Source organism: Vulpes vulpes, chromosome 10, assembly GCF_048418805.1.
Source record: "Vulpes vulpes isolate BD-2025 chromosome 10, VulVul3, whole genome shotgun sequence".
Lineage (NCBI taxonomy): Eukaryota > Metazoa > Chordata > Mammalia > Carnivora > Canidae > Vulpes > Vulpes vulpes.
This window is the reverse complement of record NC_132789.1, coordinates 23,908,924-23,928,091: the sequence shown is the minus strand read 5'-3', so window position 1 is coordinate 23,928,091 and position 19,168 is coordinate 23,908,924. Positions and strand designations below refer to the sequence as shown.

The following is a 19,168-nucleotide window of genomic DNA, read 5'->3' as shown; positions in this document are numbered from 1 at the left end:
TCACACCCCCTCGGCAGCTCCACTCAGTCGTCCCGGCCACCCCTAGAGACGAGCAGCCCCAGATTTGGGTGTCCCGGCCGTCGCCGGCGCGACCACTGTTCCCCCACACTCACCCGTGGACGCCATTTTCTCTCCTTCCCTCTCGTTCTCTCAACGTCCGTCTCCCTCTCGCTTTCCCTCTAGGCGCCGCACTGCGCAGGCGCGAAACCCGCAACCTCGGGCGCTACCATCGGGCCAGGCCACGGGGGTGAGAGAAAGAGGGATGAACTACAGTTTTCTCGTCCTTCCCGCCCTCAACTCCTGTCCCAGTGCTCTCTAAAGGGCGCTGGACTTGACGTGTGGGCCGAAATAGCACCGAAGGGTCCGGAGCGGCGGGTGAGCGGGTCTTGGTATCAAGCCGGAAAGATTCTCCGCACGAGGCTAAGCTCTTCGGAATGGTTTCGTCCGCTGGCTCTAGGGACCGTCTCTGAAGAGTCTGCCTTGGAGGGACACGGAGGCCGGCGGGAGGGCTGGGGGAAGGGACCCGGGCCTAGAACAACTGCTGACTAATCGGCGGGCGGCGGGGGAGGGGGTGGCGCGCTGGCTCGGCCGGGGTCACGCGCTCGAGTTCAGGCAGAATGGGCTCGGGGCTCTCTGGCCTCGCCGGGAAGCTGGAGTCCCGACTCCCAGCCAGGGGCCCCGCCCGGCCTTCCGGGGGCCGGGGGCGCGCTCTGCAGTGAGTACCCCGGACACGTGGCCTGGGCCGGAGGGGGAGGGGGAGGGGGCCGAGGCGGGTGGGCTGGATGGGAGGCCCGGAACGCCGCACCCGATCCCGAGGCCCCCCCCGCCCCCCCGTAACGGTCAAGATTGAGAAGGCCCTTTAATCTTAATCCCCCATCCAATACCCATATTTTTACAGAAGGGGAAACTGAAAGCCCAGGGAATTTGGGTACTTTTACTAAAGTCACAAAGCTGAGTCCGACCCACACCCCAGGACCCCCACTCTCTCTAGCACTCGGAAGAATCTTTCCCATCCTTCCCATTCTGTCCTCCGAGCTTCCCAGTAGGGTAGGCAGGGCCAGATGGTGCACAGCCCCATTTTATCGATGAAGAGACTGAGCCCCAGAGGGTTCCAGTTCTGTTTGTCCGTGGGCAAGTCCTTAGCCTTTGTAAAGTGCGAGTGGGCAGGTGGCTGTGAGGTTGCAAGAGGAGACTTGCAGTTGGTGTCTTGGCTCGAGGCAAGGCTGGCACCTGTCCGCCTTCCTGGACTCAATCTAGTCACCTCAGGCAGGTGCCCAGTCCCAAGGAAGGGCAGGGCTCACCCAAATCTTTCCGCGGGACCTGGAGCCAAGCTAGAGTCTCTCTTTCAGTGAACACATATGGAGAACTTGGGGATGAGTAAGACGAGGGCACTCCCACCTGCCCCCTGCCCAGACCACTGGTCCAGGAAGAAAAAGACAGGCCAAGCTGTGCTTTACTAGATAGGATAAGATCCATGAAGCAGGAAATGGGGACATTTGAACTGGGCTTCAAGGGGGTGAGTAGGAGTTTGCCTATTGGAGAGATGGAGGGAGGAATGTTGCAGGCAGAGGAGCTTTCTACATTTTTCTGGCAGGAAACAGGAAACCTACAGGTGGATTTTGATGCTGAGGTGGCCCTTGGCAAGGGAGCAAATGAAACAGTTTGGTCTCTCTGGGATTTTGCTTCTTGCCTCATGAAATCAGCTCACTAGGCATCTTGACACAGGCCTAGCCAGGGCTGAGGGGGTTTCAGCAAGTCCTGTGCCTTGTGGGTCAGAGCCTGAACCAGCTAGACTGGAGCAGCTGCTTCCATGTTGAGCACCCCCCCCCTCCCTGGCTGGGCTAGCTGGTGGCTACCTCTGTCTCCCACAATTGGCTGGGATGGCAGGCTACAGTTTATTGAGCAGGAGCTGTGGGCAGGGCCCTACCTTAGTCCATTCCTTTTTCTCATCCTACAAGGAAAGGATTTTCTTAATTCTTATTTTACAGATGAGGAAGGAGAGGCTCAGAGGAAGGAAAACTTGTCCAAGGATGCACAGCAGGAAGAAGTGGAGGGGATGCTGGAACCTTCTTGCGAAAAGGGGGGTTTAGGGCCAGAGGAGCTGTGCTCAAAGCTGGAAGAAGGGGATGACTCCCTCCAGTGTCACTTTGTATGCACTCAGAGTGTGGGATTCCTGCCTCTTCTCCAGCCCTTCTGCCTCATGCCCTTCCTAATCTGCCTGCCCATTGGCTGGCCTCACCCCTCCAGCAAGGGAAGCTGAGCCTGCATAGAGCTCTAAGGCTGGGCACAGTGGAGGGGAGGAAACACAAAGGTGGCTGGTCTGCAGCCCAAGGAAAAAGGGAGGCAGAGTAAAGCCGGAGATGGCCCTGAGTTTGCCCTGGGGGGCTGTACCTTTTTTTAGGAAATCCAGAACCCCAGTTCAACTTCTCTGGCCTTGTGCCTCCCACTCTAGGCTCTTCTTCAGAGCCCTTTTGGCTCAGCCCCTCCCCATCCTCACACACAGGCAGAGGGGAGGGCAAGATCGTTAAATGCGTGGTTAGGATCTGAGCTCCTCTGTGGTCAAGTTGCTGGGCCTGCCTTTCCAGCTTCAGTCTCTACTTCTGTAAAATGGGGCCATCGGGAGGGTAGTTGAAAGGAAGTTGGATAAAAATTGCAGTCATAACCGTTGTTATTGTTTTCTTTCACCCCTAGCACACAGCCTCAAGACCACTTTTGACACCTTCAGCCTCGCTATGTGTGCCCGAGGCCCCCCTGGCTTACCGTCCCCAGCGCTACCCCTTGCCTCCTCTGTCCTGATGCTGCTACTGAGCAGCCTGTGGCTGGTGGGGGCTGGCCCCAGCCTTGCCCTGGCCCCGGAGCTGCTGCTGGACCCTTGGCAGGGTGAGGGCCAGCCCCATGGGCCTCAGAGGAGGCAGGAGACATGCTCTAGGGCCTGAGAACAGTTCGCAGGAGTGCCATGCATCCTGCACTGGTCAAGCAGGGAGAGGACCCAGTGCCTGGGCGAAGGTTAGCCTTGGACAGGAGCATGCCCAGCTCATCTGCAACCAAGAAGGGAGGGCAGAGCATCCAGGCAGAGGGGCCAGCAGAGGGGTGGGGGCCTGTAAGTAGGAATTTTTTTCAGGTGGCTTCCCTTTTTGGTGGCTTTCCCTTAAAATAAGAACTAAGACTTTCAACTTAGTAGGAGAATGTGGAGGAGGTCCTGGGAGTTTAAGGAGTGACTCCAGCTGAGTGCCTGTTTCCCACCAAGATGTTAAGTTGAGTTGCTCTTGAGAGGCCCGAGTGGTGGGTCCAGCACTTTCTGGTTAACATAGCAGGGGAGCAGCCACAGCATTTAGAACCCCTTGGTCCCCTTCATGAGTGATTAAAGTGCTGGCAGTGGGCAGACTTTGGCTCCTGGGGAGAGGAGGCTAGGTTAGCTGGTGTCCCCCAGAGGGTGATTACCAACCTGGGACAGCCTTGGGGGTTAGGGCCACTAACCTGGCACATAAGCTCCTTCTCTCTCCCAGCACACCGGCTGCTGACCCATGCCCTGGGCCACACAGCCCTACCTGGCCTGCTCCTGAGTCTGCTGCTCCTGCCCACATTGGGCTGGTGGCAGGAGTGCCACCTGGGCACGCTGCGGTTCCTGCATGCCTCTGCCCTGCTCGCCCTGGCTGCTGGGCTCATGGGTGTGCTGCTGGCAGGCCTTGGGGTGTCCAGCGCAGCTGGTGGCTGCGGCTACATGCCTGTCCACCTGGCCATGCTGGCAGGGCAGGGTTACCACCCTAGACAGCCCCTGGGGATATTGCCACCGTGGCTGCTGCCATGGCTGCTGCTTGCCTTGACACCACTGCTCAGCTCTGAGCCACCCTTCCTGCAGCTATTTTGTGGCCTTCTTGCTGGCCTGGCCTGTATCCTTTGCCTGGGCTTGGGCCCGTGTGGACACGTGGGTTCTGTGGCTGGGCCCCCAGGGTACCTGGGAGGGAAATGGCACAAGGGGGTCAGGCCCAACAGTGCCGGGAAGAGCTGCACAAACATATTCCCAGAGCATCTCTGAGTTCTCCTCTAGCTGGCTCTGGGCAGGGGGGCTCAGGGCCAACAGCCAGGTAGAGATGCCAACTACAGTTTAAAGGAGAGCCCAGGAGGGCTGAGGTGGCCCAAGGAGCTGCCCAATCTGGCCCTCCCCAGGGGAGGTGGCACCTGAGCTAAGATGTGCAGGATGAGGGGTTCAGGGGAAGAGAAGTGAAAAAGAGCAGGCTGGACAGAGGGTATAGGAAGTGCAAGGCCAGGGTGAGAGTGAGCCTGGGGCTCAGCGCTGAAAGGGGGAATACTCGGGGCTGGTGGTGCAGGTGCATTAAACACAGGCTTTTGCTCTCAAGATGCTTAATGCCAGTTGGGGGAAACCGTGCCTTTGGAGGGAACAGTAGGCACAGGCTGGTCCCCCGACCATGATTTTTTAGGCCTGGAGACACTAGCTGCCCAGGCCTGGCTGGATCCTGGAGTGAGGAGTATGTTGCCCTGACCGAGGGTGATGGGGAGGGTGTCAGTGGGCCCAAGGGCAGGCCTTGAATCAGACCTGAGCAGTCTCACAGGGCTCTGGGAACAGAGCAGGCAGGGGGTGGCTGAAATGGAAGGAGACTGCTTTTGTGGGGAGACACACTGGCTCTACCTCTTACTGGCAGGTCCCCTTTCTAAGGGCTTCCACCTTGCCCGAGAGCCAGAGCCGACTAGGGTGAGGAGACATCCCTTGCCAGGCCGTAGTGGGGAGACATGAGGGAATGCCTGTCACACACTTGGCTCAGGGCCCAGTGGGCCATGTGGGCTCACCCCTGGCTCGTTTTGGTTTTCCTTGACCAGCCGCCCTGCCCTGGGCAGACAGATGCAGCTGGGGCGTTCCAGTGGCTGGAGCTCTCTGAGAGGCGGCTGCAAGCGTTGCAGGAGGGTGCCTTGTGCAGAGCCCTGGCAGGCTGCTGGCCATTCAGACTCCTTCCTACCCCAGGCAGCCTGGCCGAGCTGCCGGTCATCCACCCTGCTGCAGCGAGGTGAGTGCGATGCTGAAGACACTGGTCCTGCTGGTGGAAGCTGTGGCAGTGGCTGGCAGTCAGGCCCTCTTCTGCTTCTGCTCCTCCAGGCCTCCCACCCCTGGACCTCCTTACATGGCCTCCCCTAGCCTCTGGTCCCGCAGTGAAGGCTCAGCCCAGCTCCCACCAGGCCTGGGGTCTGTGCAGCAGACCTGGGAGGGCTCCTCAGAGGTGGGTATAGCCTGGGCCGGGCCCAGCTTCCCCCCCGGGACCCCGCTGTGGGCAGCCCTGGATGAGCAAATGCTGCAGGAGGGGATCCAGGCCTCACTTCTTGAGGGGCCAGCCCGGTGTCCTGAGAGCCCACTATGGCTGCCTAAGTCCTCCGTCTCCTCTCTGCGGTAAGGCGGGTGGGCAGGGGTGGGTCCCCTGGTACAGGGGCTGGAGGTGGCCCTGACATTCCCTCCCTGTTCCCCTCTCCCCATCCCACAGGCTGCAGCAGCTGGAGCGCATGGGCTTCCCGACAGAGCAGGCAGTGGTGGCACTGGCTGCCACGGGCCGAGTGGAGAGTGCTGTGTCACTGCTGGTTGGCGGGGAGGTGGGCCCTGAGGCCCTGGTGACTCAGGGGAGGGGTGGGCCTGCTCACCCTGAGGGTCCTGGTCCCCCCTAGCACATGCAGGCCCTCGTGACCAGAGCCCTGGCCTGTCTGCTGAGAATCATAGTGGGGTACAGGAGATGCCCCTCCAGCACCCCACCCTGGTACTGCTTAGAATAAAAACCAGTTCATTTTTCAACCTGGACCTCTTTGGGGACAGCAGTTGTGTCTGACTCTTCTGTGTTGGGAACAGGGGAGATGAATAAATGAATTAGCAGTGAAGGAATGACGCATTATAGAATAGCCCTTGACGTGCAGAGACAGCGTTACTGTCTTTGAACTGTGCAGGAAGCCATGTCCTCCACCTTGGGACAGAGGACCTTGTGCTGGGCTGGACCCCCTGCCAAGGAGCATTCTACATGGCTCCTTTCCCAGCTAGTTTCTCCCTAGTCTTCGGTCTCCACCTCCACGAAGACCCGCCTCCAGGAGACTTTCCCTGTCCCCTAGGAATATCCCTCAGTGCCCCTGCTGGACTGGGGGCCGGTTCATCCATCTCTTCAGGCCTGGGAGGCTCCATGGCTGGTGCCTGTGTCCTGCTGGGCCCCCTGTTCAGGAAGCAATGTGGGGGTGCCATGGGGGAGAAGCTTCTGCAGCTTTGAAGAGGCAGCTCCTCCCTCCTGGTGCCCCCTCAGCCCTTGCCCTGGTCCCAGGAGCCAGAGGGCAGAAGGAGGAGCATGGGCCTGAGATGCCAATGGGCAGTGGAGAGAGATGAGGCCGAGGGGTGCTTGGGAAGCTGGACTTTGGGCAGTAGTGTGGGGAACTGCGTGTCGTGGAGCAGCCTGCTTACTAATCCACGTCAGGGGGCCCTACACCAGGCTGGAGCCAGAGGGGAGAGGTTGCAGAGACCGGAAACAGACCGGAAGCAGACCAGGCAGCCTGAAGGCCACACCCTCCCCTTATGGGTGAGGAAGCTGAGACTGGGAGGCTGTGGGTCACCCAGTCTGGGGGCTGCACCAAGGCCTGGCAGCCCCTTGCTCCCCAGGCCTCTCAGAAGCTGCCACCACTGCTGGGCACCTGGCCAGGGGGTGGGGGCAGCCTGCCCCTCTGCCCTGCTCCCCTGCCCCCTCAGCTCCACGTGGGCCCACCTCACAGCTCTGCGTTGTGCATGGGCAGGGCTCCTGGCCCTGCCCAGCCACACCCCATCTATGCACACAGTGAGACACACCAAGGGGACATTAGACTGGGGGCCTTTATTGGCTGGAGATGTCTACCTCCAGGGGGCCCCCTCCCTCTCCATGCCCCCACCCCCACATGGGACATGGGAGGGGCTGGGGGCTTCGGGGGCAGGACCTATGCAAGAAATCCCTGCGTCCTGCCTATTGAGCTCAGGGTGGGGACCCAGCACCAGTAATCAAGGAGAGGATGTGTTGGGCTCCCCAAGGTTTGGTTGGGGAGGAGGGGGAGGTGAGCCCTTCCCCATCAGCTCTGCATGTGCCAAGGGCCCAGCAGAGCCCCAGCTCCTGGCTCCCTTCAGCGCCTACAGGCCCCGAGGCTTGGGCAGCTGATAAGACTCGAACCCACCACTCCTTCTCTGCAGGCCTGCAGCATCCAAGTTCACAGAGGGAGGTGGAGGCCCAGGGCCCTGAGCAAGGCCTCACCTCTTGCCTGGGCTGCCCCTCCCTCTCAGGCCACTGTGCTTTCTCAGTTTCCTATTCGGCTTACAGGGGGAGTCAGGACCAAGACTTGCCCATCCCAAAGGCCTAGGGGCAGAAGGGACCCTGAGGACATTAATAAATACGGATGGGCGGTCCCTGGAGGCAGTTGGCCAAATCCAGGCTGGGAAGGGAAGCCTGGCCTGGTCTGCCCCTAGGGCCGCCCCCGCCCTCAGCCTCTCTCGTTGCGGCTCCTGGGGGCCACGATCCGGTAGTTGGCCGCGTGTCCTCCCCTCTTGCCCCGCAGGAGGCTGGGAGTGCCCGTGCCGGCAGGGCCTGCCCCCGACCCCTCTGGTTCTGCCGGAGGGAAGGAGAAAGTCAGGGTTAGTGAGGTTTGTGTGAGGTGCCTATCTCCCTTCAGCCCTCCGGGCTGGGGCGCTGGATACGCTGCCAGGTGCATTGTGCCCTGGCATCTGGGAGGCAGAGCTGTGAGAAAGAAGGCTGTTTACAAGCTGGTTAGTGCCTCCCCTTCCCCGCCTGGCGTTATCAGCTCCCCACCCCAGGAGAGCACTCAGGGCCTCTATTTGATTTGATTTTCTCTGTCAAGTGAGGATAAATGAACCTGCCATCTTTCTGAAATGCTTGGCAGGTAGTGAATGCTCCATAAAAGTATAGTTCTTTTTCAGGGGCTAGAGATGTGCCCTGAATCCTCCCCCTTTCACAGCTGGGTAAGCTAAGGTCAGGGAATAGACTGACTTTCCCCTCTCCTTGGGTTAGGGCACCTGTGGTGGGGAGGAGTTGAGGAAAGCCAGGCTCTACACCTACTGTACAGCTTTGGGTAAGTCTAATCTCTGTCAGGGCATCAGTTGCTTCATCTCTAAAACCAGGAGGGATAGTTCCAGATATACTCTGAAGTCCTGGCCAACTCCAATAATTAAAATTAGTTCTAATATGGCTATGGTGAAACATGCCCCAACCTGGAAACGGGTTGTCCTGCAAGAGTGAAACTGAATAATTGGCATTCTTGCCACCTAGAAAACTCCTACTCATCCTTCAATACTCAAGTGAGGCCTAACTCCTCCAAGAAGTCTTCTGCTCCCAACTTTCAGTAACTTTCAGTTCCTCTCTAACTTTAATAAGTAGTTCAGGTAGGTCAGAATGGGCTATTTATTGAGAGGAACACTCAAAGAGCAGAGCCCTAGGATGGGGAACTTGGCTGAGCCTCCAAAATGCTGTTCAAAGGGAGAGACACTTGGACTCTGGTGAGCACCAGCTTCCCATTGGGGCACTGCCAGGGTGGTGGGCTACACCCTCATAATCACAGCTGTCTAGCACTCTGACCTTGTGTGCCCCAGCCTCCCATACACCTCTGGTCTGAAATTTGAGGCCCCTGGGTCAGACAGGTGTGTGTGGTCACAGTCAAGGCAGATTGCATGCCTCTTCAGGAGGAAAGGGGCATGGAGCTCAGGCTCCCACATCCCCTAGGGCCAACTCCTGGCCCCCCCATGTACCAATTATGTGGTTTTGGGCAAGTCACAGAATCTTCAAGTCTCATCCGGAACAGGGGAACCATTGTGGTTAAATATTTAAGGTGACCAGGAGTGCAAAGTGGTTTTCACAGTAAATGCTGGATTATTATGGACACTAAGTGTGATTCTGACCCAGGTCTCCTGCAGGCCTGCACTGTGAGTTGGTCATGAGATGCTATTGAGACACAATCAAATTCTGGGCCCCTGGTTTCCCCAGGGCCCTCCTCAGTGCCTGGTAGAGCAGAGGTGTCAGTAAACTTTTGTTGATGGAGCATCAAGAGCCAGTGCTTTAGAGGACAGACCTATGGTGGATCCCAGGCCTCCTCACTGCTCTCGCTATGACTCTGAGATTGTGTGAGTTCTTTGCACTTCTGTTTCTTCATCTGTGAAATGAGCATCCACCTAGCAGGCCTGTTAAAAGGGCTGGGTGTGTGGGGATCCTTGGGTGGCTCAGTGGTTTGGTGCCTGCCTTCGGCCCAGGGTGTGATCCTGGAGTCCCGGGATTGAGTCCCACAACGGACTCCCCGCATGGAGCCTGCTTCTCCCTCTGCCTGTGTCTCTGCCTCTCTCTCTGTGTGTCTCTCATGAATGAATAAATAAATAAAATCTTAAAAAAAAAAAGGAGGGGGGGCTGAGTGTGAATCTCCTAGCCCCGTGGCCTGGATGTGTGACAGCTGTTACTATCTCTTCATTATTGCTTATAACCTAAACATAAGCCCAATCTGGGTCTTTAGGTAGGCAACTGCTGTGTATGATGGATGATGGGGAAAGTTCCTTCTTTGCTCTCCTCTCACCTCCCTTCTAGGGCCACAATGCAAGCTGGCTCCTGGGGTCACTCAACTGGGGTTGTGGCCACAGTGAGTGGGCGTAGCCCTTCTTAGGTGACCGGCACTCTCTCCCTGGGCTGCTGGACACAGAGGTGACCAAAGTGGAGGTGGGGTACAAACCAAGGGCTACAATGTGTCCCTTCTGGCTTCTCTCCCAATACTGACAGGAGGTGGGGGGCACCTGAAAAAGCCTGGGATTTGATCCTTGAGCCCTAAACTGTTAAAGGGAGCGGAAGTCTGGGAGATGGTCGCTGATATTTCTAAAAGCTAGAGAAGCCCTGAGGCAAGGTGGGGAGAGGTTCGAAAGCAGACTACATGCCCCTTCCAGCCTGCAGGCCTTCGTCCACGCAGGACTTTCTATCTTCTTGCTCTCACACTCGTAGGGCTCTTCCGTGACCCAATGCAGGTGTCCCCTCTCGCAAGAAGACTTCTCCACCCCACAGCCGGAAGTGATTGCCACTCACTCACATCCTTTGTGCTCCTGTATCCCATGGCCCTCATCTCTGTAGACACTGAGGGCACCCTATTGCTTGATGGGCCCAGAGCATCTGCCCTGACTTGGCACTCAGTAGGGGCATACCCTACAGTTTTGCTGAATGAAAGAGGCTTGGCTGTCATCCTGGCCCTCCTTCCTGCTTGGGGACTCAGTTTCCCCAAATGTAAAATAGATGCAAAGTTGGACATGATGTCCAAGGCCTTTGTGGACTAGTTTACTAGGATTGGGCTGTGAGATGGGGCCGCTGGAGTGGGGAGAAGGATGGCCACAGGGCCTCTTAGCCGGTAGATGAGGACCAGAGCTCAGCCTGGAGGGTGGTCAATCCCTGCCTCTCTCCAGGGCCACCCACAGGCTCTGGTTTAATGGGGAGAGCCCTCCTTAGCCCCACCATGAAAAGCCAGGCACAAGGAAGGGTGCAGTCCACTTGGTGTCTAAGCTCCTTCCATGCCTTCTACTTCCCTTTAAGAACCTTCTCAAACTGGGCCCTGCCAGATTCTCTATCCTCAGCTGTCACTCTTTAGCAGCCTCATAGAACAGTCAAGCTTCTTGGCTTTTGCTCATGCTGTTCCTCTGCCTGTTTATTCATACTGATCCTTGCCCTCCAGGTCCACATAGATGATACCTCCTCCAGGGAGCCCTCCCTGAGATGCCCAGCCTGGGTCAGAGGCACTTCTGTGTTGTCATAGCACTCACTCCACCATGGTATTCCTCACCCTCGGTTTAACAGTTCCAGGGCAACCCCGGCATCCCTGCACCCTACACTCCACAAGAACAGGACTATGTCTGTCTTATCTGGGAGCCTGTGCCTGCCAGCAAAGTGTCAGACACCGTCTGCTGGTCGGCTGGAAGAATTAGAGAAGGAGTGTCTGCTGGCCTGGGTCCACTAGTGGGAGGTGACTTCTGTGTCCCTAGGCTCTTCCTGGAAGGGGCCGCCCCTATCTGCCCGCCCTGCCATTACCTGGCCAGATGATGGCTTCCAGCAGGGTGACTCGTCTGGCCAGGAGCTCCAGCTGAGCCTGCTGCTGCAGGAAGCTCTGTAAGCTAGGAGCCTGATGGGAGATCAAGAAGAGCAAGACGGTGCGAGTCCGGCCTCCAAGGGCTGGGCCCGAGAGCGGAGGGTGGGGTGTAGGGGCAGCCACCGGCCGGCTTCGAGGCAGGAGCCTGCCTGGATGTGAGTCTCTCTTGAGACCTTGGTCTCCCCTTCTAAGTGGGGAGGGGGCTTGCCTGGATCCTCAAGTGATCAGATGGATGGTGAAAGTGGTGGGTAAATGCCTGGGGTGGGGGTCTGGCTCTCTCTGGCCCCTGAAGGGACCTGAAGGATGGGTTATGAGGACCAGAGGGGGAACTGCAACTGTAAGGGAGATACTTGGGGCCAAGAAGGCCTGCCCTGTGAGAGCCTCCTAGGGCTTTTGGGGGAGGGGAGGTCGGAACTGGAGCAGCCTGAGCCTGGCTTCATCACCCACAGTCCCTTGAACTTCCAGAGTCTTGCTCCGTAACCTGTTGTCCTGTGAGCTTGGAGACTGGCTCTGTTACCTGCAACTTCTGTAGAGCTGAATGAAGCCTGACTTCATTATCCACGATCCCCTGCTCTGCTGCAGTGTGGCTCTGTTTCCCACAATTCCCTGGTGGTCTGGAGTTTGGCCCCACTGCCCCGAAGTTCTTCCAAACTCAAAATCTGTCACCTCTGCTTCCCCTGCAGGCCTGGAAACCATATTACCCACAATGCCCAGAGGCGCAGGTCTGACCACAGAGGTGGTAGGCCCAGGTTTCTAGGGGCCCCCTTTTCACCTGTGGAAGAGGGACCAGCCATGGAGGGATGGGGGGCCTTGCTCTCTCAGGTCCTCACCTGCCTGGGGCAGGCACCTTCTCCAGTCTCATGACTGGGTCCAGGCAGCTCCACCCCGGGAGGGCCTGGGGAAGGCTAGCGGGTGGGGGCTGGGCTGTCTGTCCGTCTGTCTGTCTCTACTCACCATAGAGCCCAATCATTGTTTCCAAGATTAAAACCCTCTCAGCTAAAATCTTCAAAGCCTCGCGTAGTTGGTGCAACCCCTCCCCCTGCGGAGGAAAGAGACAGATGCAGCCGTGAAGGGGGCAAGGGAGGGGGCCCTGCAAAGCTTGTTGGTGGCCCATGCCCCACCCCGGACATGCACCTGCAGCCCTGCACCACCAGCCACAGCCCATGGCCCCCGGACAGCCAGGATAAGACCGGGAGAGGACGAGTTGGGGTGGGGGCGGGCAAGACAGGTGGAAGCAGCCCCCTCAGTAAGTCCTGATGGGTTCCAGCTGGCTGCTCTCTGCCCACACCCCTGCACATCTGCTGCACTGGTGGCAGGGGGATCCCAATCCACAGGGGCCATGCCACTGTCCCAGAGCCTGCCACTGAACCTGCCCTAGAGGCTGTCATGGGGCACACCTGAATCTCTGTTGCCTGACACCTGCAGGATTCCTGCCACATCCCTGGCCACCTGCACTCTTGTTGACTTAACATTCTTTAAACTGAGTCACTTTTTGCCTTAATACTACATTAATCTCACTCTAACGGCTTCCATCAGTGGGAACAGGCTACTTACCAATATCCTTTCCATTCACATCAAAATGAATATATGCAAGCAAAATTATAAAATGTTTGCATGGCATCACTTTTGGGAAGTTGTGCTTAAAATGCTGGAAGAGCTGAGGTTCAGTCCACTCCCCAGCTCTTCACTTTGGACTCCTCCCTCCCCAGGCTCTGACTATTCCAAGTCCATATTCTGGACATCCTGGAATTAGGCTCCCGAAGCCCCACCTTCCCTTCTGAGCAGTACCCAGGGATGTGGCAGGGGGGCCCCCCAGCCCCTCCCCCAGCCTGCCCCTTGGCAACAGCATCAGCTGCCACCCCGGGCTCCTGCCAGCCCTCGTGTTCACTTCCAATTTGTCTGTCTGTCCTTTCCTTCTCCAGCACGGGGTCCACAGTCTGGCTGAACCTCCCCACTCCCTCACTCTTCCTCTCTCCTGGTCCAGACTAAGCTATTTCCGGAATGTTGATATGGTAATTCCAACAGAGCACCAGGACAGCAAGAACTATTCCAGCCCTGACGTATCAGGGAGTCTCTCTCGGCATCCTTTACTTCGTACAGACTAAGTGAACGGAGGGCCAGAACACGTACATTGCTACAAGAGGTCCAACCCTTTACGATTCACCAAAACATCTAACAGCCGAGAGACCGTCCACCATGTCTGTGAGCCTGCTGTGGCATTGCTGGGACTGTCCATTGTAACCCGGCTGTCCTGTCCACAGCATACGGACTGGGCTACCCTCAGGCCACTAAGTGGCCACTGCAGCTGAAGAGCCACAGGGTCACCATGGGCCACACACCAAAGTAATCCTTCTTCAAGTATTACAGAGCAGGATCTAAAAATGGATGACCTTCAAAAATTATGTTAAGCCTCCCGGCATGGGCAGTGGGACAAGCTGACATCACAAACCTTCTGGTAAGATGTAATAAGAGGGCACTACCTCCACTACTGCTCCTGCCGAGAGCATTTAACTGCATCTCATCACGAGGAAACGATCAGACAAATCTAGATGGTGGAATATTCACAAAAAGACAAAGTCAAGAGAAAGTAGGAAAGGACAGGGAGGGATGCCTAGGTGGCTCAGTGGTTGAGCATTTGCCTTCAACTCAAGTCGTGATCCCGGGGTCCTGGGATTGAGTCCTGCACCAGGCTCCCCACAGGGAGCCTGCTTCTCTCTCTGCCTATGTCTCTGCCTCTCTCTCTGTGTCTCTTGTGAATAAATAGATGGAATCTTAAAAAAAACAAAGGACAGGGACTGTTCTAGATTACAAGACACCAGGGCAGCCCCGGTGGCACAGCGGTTTAGCGCCGCCTGCAGCCCAGGGCATGATCCTGGAGATCCTGGATCAAGTCTCACGTCAGGCTCTCTGCATGGAGCCTGCTTCTCCCTCTGCCTGTGTCTCTGCCTCTCATTCTCTCTCTGTGTTTCTATGAATAAATAAATAAAATCTTAAAAAAAAAGAAAAAAAATAGATTACAAGACACTAGAGATGGAACAACCAAATGCAATGTGTGAATCTTGATTAGATCTTAGATTAAAAAAAAAAAAACAGCTAAGAAAGGCATTTTGGGGATGACCGTAAAATTTGTATATAAGTTAAGTGATACAGAACTTGATGTCATCATTTCATTGAATTAATGTCTGCTTTCTTAGATGTGATGGGTTGTATTGGGGCTTTTTGGGAGAATGTCCATATTCTTTTGAGATACACACTGATGTGTTAGGGGAAATGTGGATGGGGTTTGCAGCTTACTTTCAAATAGATTTTTAAAAAGTCTATAAATATAAATAAAGAGAAAGAGCAAGTAGCAAAATACTAATAGTTGGTCAGTCTACAGGAAGGCAGAATGATATTCATTATACTGAGTTTTCTGCATATTTGAACATCTCCCAAATGAAAATTGGAAGAGAGGTGCCTGGCTGGCTTATTCTGTAGAGCATGTGCCTCTTGATCTCAGGGTTGTAAGTTTGAGACCCATATTGGGTGTAGGGATTGCTTAAAAATAAAATCTTTATTAAAAACAAACAAAAAGGGGATCCCTGGGTGGCGCAGCGGTTTAGCGCCTGCCTTTGGCCCAGGGCGCGATCCTGGAGACCCGGGATCGAATCCCACGTCGGGTTCCCGGTGCATGGAGCCTGCTTCTCCCTCTGCCTGTGTCTCTGCCTCTCTCTCTCTCTCTCTGTGTGTGACTATCATAAATAAATAAAAATTGTTTAAAAAAAAAAAAAGGAAATTGGAGGAAAAAATGAAAAACAAAATCCTGCTATTTGGATCCCTTCTAAGATGAGTGGCCTGTTGTTTGTGCTGATAACCCCCCCCCCCCCATCCCCTCTTGGCCTGGACTGAGTGTCCAGGGCCTGCTGGACACCCCCACTCAGCTTTAACACAGACAGCTCCCACTTTCCTTGGACAAAACCCAGTAAGGCAACTTCTCTTGGCTCTCTACTGTAAAGGTTGCCTTAACTTCTCACTCTCTGTTACAGCCAAACTAGCACCAAGTATCTCTTAATCCATTGACATCCATCCATCCTCACTGTTCTCCCTTCCAGTTCCAGCCCCCTGGTCTCTTGCCTGGATGACCACAACAGACTCCCTCCTGCTGTCTCTCTGCTTCTCCCGTGTTGCTCCCTTCTGTCTTTTCTCCACCCGTAGTCAGAGGAGCTGTTTGCAAACAAAACTCTGCGTCCCTTCCCTGCTGTTAATACTTCAATGACTCCCCACTGTCCACAGAACAAAGTTCAAATTCCTCAATGTGGCCTCTTAAGTCCTGAAAGCCTGTTTGGCCTCCGTCTCACCCCTTGACTGTCACACTGTACCAGGCCAAGTATTTGCAGCTCCTTGAATACACCAGGCTCACTCCGGCCCTAAGGCCTTCGAACATGATGTTCTCTCTCCTCTGTCTGGTTAATGCACCTTTTAGGCCTCAGGCCTCATCTTCTCCAGGAGGATGCTAAATCCTCTGCCATCACAGCTGAGCTCCCTCTCTCCTGTGGCCACTGGTTACTGGTCTGATCCCCCCATCCCACTGTGACCCACCTTGAGGGTAGGGACTGTCCAAATCACATCTATGTCTACAGTGCCCAGCCTGGGACCTGGCACCCACCGAGGAGGGGCTGGTTTCCCTGGTCCTGGGAGCTGAAAATCCTGGGCTTCAGTTCCGCTCTGCCAACAATTTGCTCTGCGGGAGTTGGACCTCAGTTTTTCCTGTCCGAATAAGGGGGTACGAGCTTTGGTCTAGATGGGCCGGCTCAGCTCAGTCACTCTGGGGCAGTGCCTGCAGTTCATGCTCATGACCACTGGGTGTCACTGCTGAGCCAGTCTGGCCAGTGGTTCAGGTCTACCTGGGGGTTAGTAGGAGAGTAGCCCCCTCAGGGTCCTTCCCCACACTTGACATCATTCCCACCTACCTCAACAGAGTTGGTTCCCCAGTCCCCAAAGCCTCATGCTTACCCCAGCCCAGCAGAACCCCTCAGGCAGGTGGCAAGCAGGGGCAGAAGTACAGGTGGGCAATGGGGCAGGAGGCAGGAGGATGGGCAAGGGCCCTGCTACCTCTGGGGCAGCCCCTCCCACAGGTGGTCCTGAGTTAGAGGTTTGGGTTGGGACAGTTCAGGCATCCATTCTCTTCCTGGAATCCCCATGCAGGGATGGAGCTGCATAGTCTAATTCAGCCTCATTTCACCTCTCCTAACTCTCCTGGGCTGGGTAGAAAACATGTTCCTGGAGTGGGAGTGGCCAGTGAAGGGGCCTAGAGGAGCCATGGGCTGGGTTCACACAGGTCTACCTGACCCCCAGCCCAGCTCATGCCCATACTGGCAGTGTGCTTAAGAGGCTCTGGAGCCACTGGGGGTGAAGGGCTAGAGCCACTGGGAGTGAAGAGGTGTGTGGGGAGTAGAGTGACAGTGAGGGGCTGGGAGAGGCTTGTCAGAGAGGTAGCAGGGCCTCAGAAGTCATGGGAAGACATGGGGGGGGGGAGGAGGACTCGTGCAGGGTGAGGGGCTCCCACGGCTGTATCCATCACTGACCCCACAATCAGGAGCAGAGAGGGCAAGGCAGGTGCTTAGGTGTATCCCATGTCATTAACTAGTGCCTGCTGGGAAGTAGGGTACCCCAACCAGACTGCACCAAGGTGGGGTTGGGAGAAAGGGAGGCATGATACCAGCCTCCTGAATAGCTTTTCAGTTTTCTTTCCTGTAGGGGTGTCTGCCCCCACCCTACCCATTTTCCAAATGTTTGTGTCCTAATAGTTCCCAGGTCCCTGCATTCTGGGATTTTTGGTCCTCCTCCCATGCATCACTTGGGTGGGCAGATTTCTAGGCCTGGGAACTGATTCACTGCAACTCTCTCCAATGATTGTAAAGGTTTCTAGGATCCCACATGTGGTTTCTATGTCCCCTTTCTCATATATGCTATGTCTCCTGTGCATGTGACAGTTTCTAGGCCTTTCTTCTCAATATTTATGGACTTCCTATGTTTATAGTGGTTGCTAACCCTTCAGCTCATTTTCCATGCTTCTCCCATGTATATGATCATTTCTAGGCTTCTCCTCCCACTCTCCACGGCTCTCCTATGTATGTGATGGTGTCTGGGACCTCGCTATTTTGAGAATAGTGGAGTCTAGGTCCCCTGACCTCATTTACCATGTATGATGTATACATAATGGTTTCTAAGTCTCCCTTCCCATGATCCATGGGTTTCCTATGTGTACAGTGGTCTCTTGATCCCCTGTCCCGTTTACCTAGTGTACCTCACTGTTGCTATGCCTCCCTTCCTACGCTTCACAGCTTTCTCAAGGCCCCCCTGTCCTACTGTCTTATGTGGATATTGTTTTCATGCTTGCCTTTCTTCTGCAGACACAGTAGAAGCCAAAGCCCTAGCTGGGAAGGGGCTATGGAGGCAGAGGATGCAGTCTGGACTGGGTCAGCCCAAACCATCCAGTAGGAACAGGCAGGGTCACCCGGGCTTGGAAAGGCCACAGAGGGAAGGGGGAGACAGGGACGAAGACATAGACAGAGAGCGTGGGGTCTGCTGATAAGGCTGGCCCTGCCTGGTTGGGAAGGACAGGATGAGGAGGGGTCTAGAGCTGAGATCTGTCAAGACTCCTTCCCAGAAGACCAGGTTGCAGGGGGGATTTGAATGAGGTGCCCCCTCCCCTCCAAATGATCTCCTGAGTGCCCAGGGCAGGAGGGGGCAGTGGGAGGTCTGTGCTCAGCTGGAGCTTACCCATTGGCTCTTCTCCCCAGGGTCTCCTTTGGGGCCAGGTTCTCCCTGCAAGGAGAGACAGAGGTAGAAGCAATGAGAGAGGGAAGGAAGAAAGAGGGGGAGGCGAAGAGAGCAGAAAGAGGGAAGGAGAGATAGGGAGGAGCTAAAAGACAGAGAAATAGAGCGTGGCCAGTATTGGACTAACACTAGGTTAAATGCAAAAAACCATAATTTGAAGGCAATGGAACATAATAAAAAGAAGCCAGAAACTGGAGGCTCTTTGACCTTTGAAAGAAGGGAGTTACACATACACACAGACACACAGACACACACACACACACACACACACACACACACACACACACCTTTTCCCCTGAGGGCACATTCCAGCTCCCTCAGCCTGGCAAATAGCTCAAGCAGGCAGCTTTAGTCTTATTGGGCTGAAGAATTACAGGTTGGAGTGAAGACTGCCAAAGGAGGAGGAAATTGAACGGAAATCCTGGAAAGCAGGGAGCCACAGCAGGGGAGAGAAATCTACATAAATATTCTCTAATCCTTGGATGGTCCATGAACTAAAGTCGCAAAGCTGAAGTCCAGCCCACACTCTAGACCAAATGTTGAAGAAAATCAACATTCTTCAGAGGAAGATAATAGAATCCAGATTCTCTTTACTTTATTATCTACATTGTCCAGAATGGAATAAAAATTACTAGATATGTGAAGAAATAGGAAAATGTGATTCACGATCAAAAGAAAAATAAGTCAGTAGAAATAGATCCAGAGCCAACTTAGATGTTGGAATGAGCAAGACACAAAGCTTAAAATATCTGTGATATTTATCATCAAGGAAATGCAAATCAAAACTACAATATCACCTCATACCTGTCAGAATGGCTACACAAGAAAAACAGGTGTTGGCAGGGATACAGAGAAAGGAGAACCCTAATGCACTGTTGGTGGGAATGCAAACTGGTGTAGCCACTATGGAAAACAGTATGAAGGTTCCTCAGAAAGTTAAAAAACTACTCTATGATCCAGCAATTGCACTACTAAATATTTAGTCAGTAAGGATACAAAAATACTAATTCAAAGGGTTACCTGCATCCTGATATTTGTAGTAGCATTATCTAAATAGTCAAATTATGGAAACAGCCTAAATGTCTATTGATTAATGAATGGTGAAGAAGATATGGTTATACATACATTATATATATATCATATTTGTGTGTATATACATATACATATGTAGTGAAATATTACATATGTATATGTACATATGTACATACACACATACATATTCTTTTAGTATATGTGC

At 54.8% G+C, this 19,168-nt stretch overlaps 2 protein-coding genes across 9 annotated transcripts in view; one reads left to right on the top strand and one right to left on the bottom strand.

Annotated features, from left to right (window-relative positions):
• The window catches only part of EWSR1 (EWS RNA binding protein 1), an 86,174-nt gene that overhangs the window by 28,776 nt on the left and 38,230 nt on the right, over positions 1-19,168 (bottom strand). For 2 of the 6 annotated variants that reach the window (XM_072723142.1, XM_072723143.1), the window contains exon 1: positions 114-225. In XM_072723142.1, coding sequence (XP_072579243.1) covers positions 114-126 — 13 coding nt within the window. In that variant the 5' untranslated portion in view covers positions 127-225. Of the gene's footprint in view, positions 1-113; positions 328-6,823; positions 7,602-11,054; positions 11,146-12,066; positions 12,152-17,874; positions 17,920-19,168 lie in introns of those variants that run through there. The other 4 variants (XM_025982107.2, XM_025982108.2, XM_072723140.1 and 1 more) reach the window with 4 other exon arrangements.
• Positions 269-5,797, top strand: RHBDD3 (rhomboid domain containing 3). 3 transcript variants are annotated; one of them, XM_025982062.2, is made up of 7 exons: positions 577-715; positions 1,989-2,149; positions 2,692-2,880; positions 3,507-3,890; positions 4,859-5,021; positions 5,111-5,398; positions 5,490-5,797. In XM_025982062.2, exons 3-7 carry the CDS (start codon positions 2,733-2,735, stop codon positions 5,665-5,667), a joined length of 1,161 nt encoding a protein of 386 aa, XP_025837847.1. In that variant the 5' UTR covers positions 577-715; positions 1,989-2,149; positions 2,692-2,732; the 3' UTR covers positions 5,668-5,797. The 3 variants fall into 3 exon arrangements, with proteins under 3 accessions (XP_025837851.1, XP_025837847.1, XP_025837848.1); XM_025982066.2 differs by lacking the exons at positions 577-715; positions 1,989-2,149 and adding an exon at positions 269-375; XM_025982063.2 differs by lacking the exon at positions 1,989-2,149 and having other exon boundaries at positions 583-715.

Excerpts from the sequence above, each read along its gene's own strand:
- RHBDD3 (XM_025982066.2), top strand. The coding sequence starts at position 2,733 with ATGTGTGCCCGAGGCCCCCCTGGCTTACCGTCCCCAGCGCTACCCCTT. Across the intron at positions 3,891-4,858 it reads CCTTCTTGCTGGCCTGGCCT|ATGCAGCTGGGGCGTTCCAG; the intron begins GTATCCTTTGCC and ends CTGGGCAGACAG. Across the intron at positions 5,399-5,489 it reads TCCTCCGTCTCCTCTCTGCG|GCTGCAGCAGCTGGAGCGCA; the intron begins GTAAGGCGGGTG and ends CCCATCCCACAG.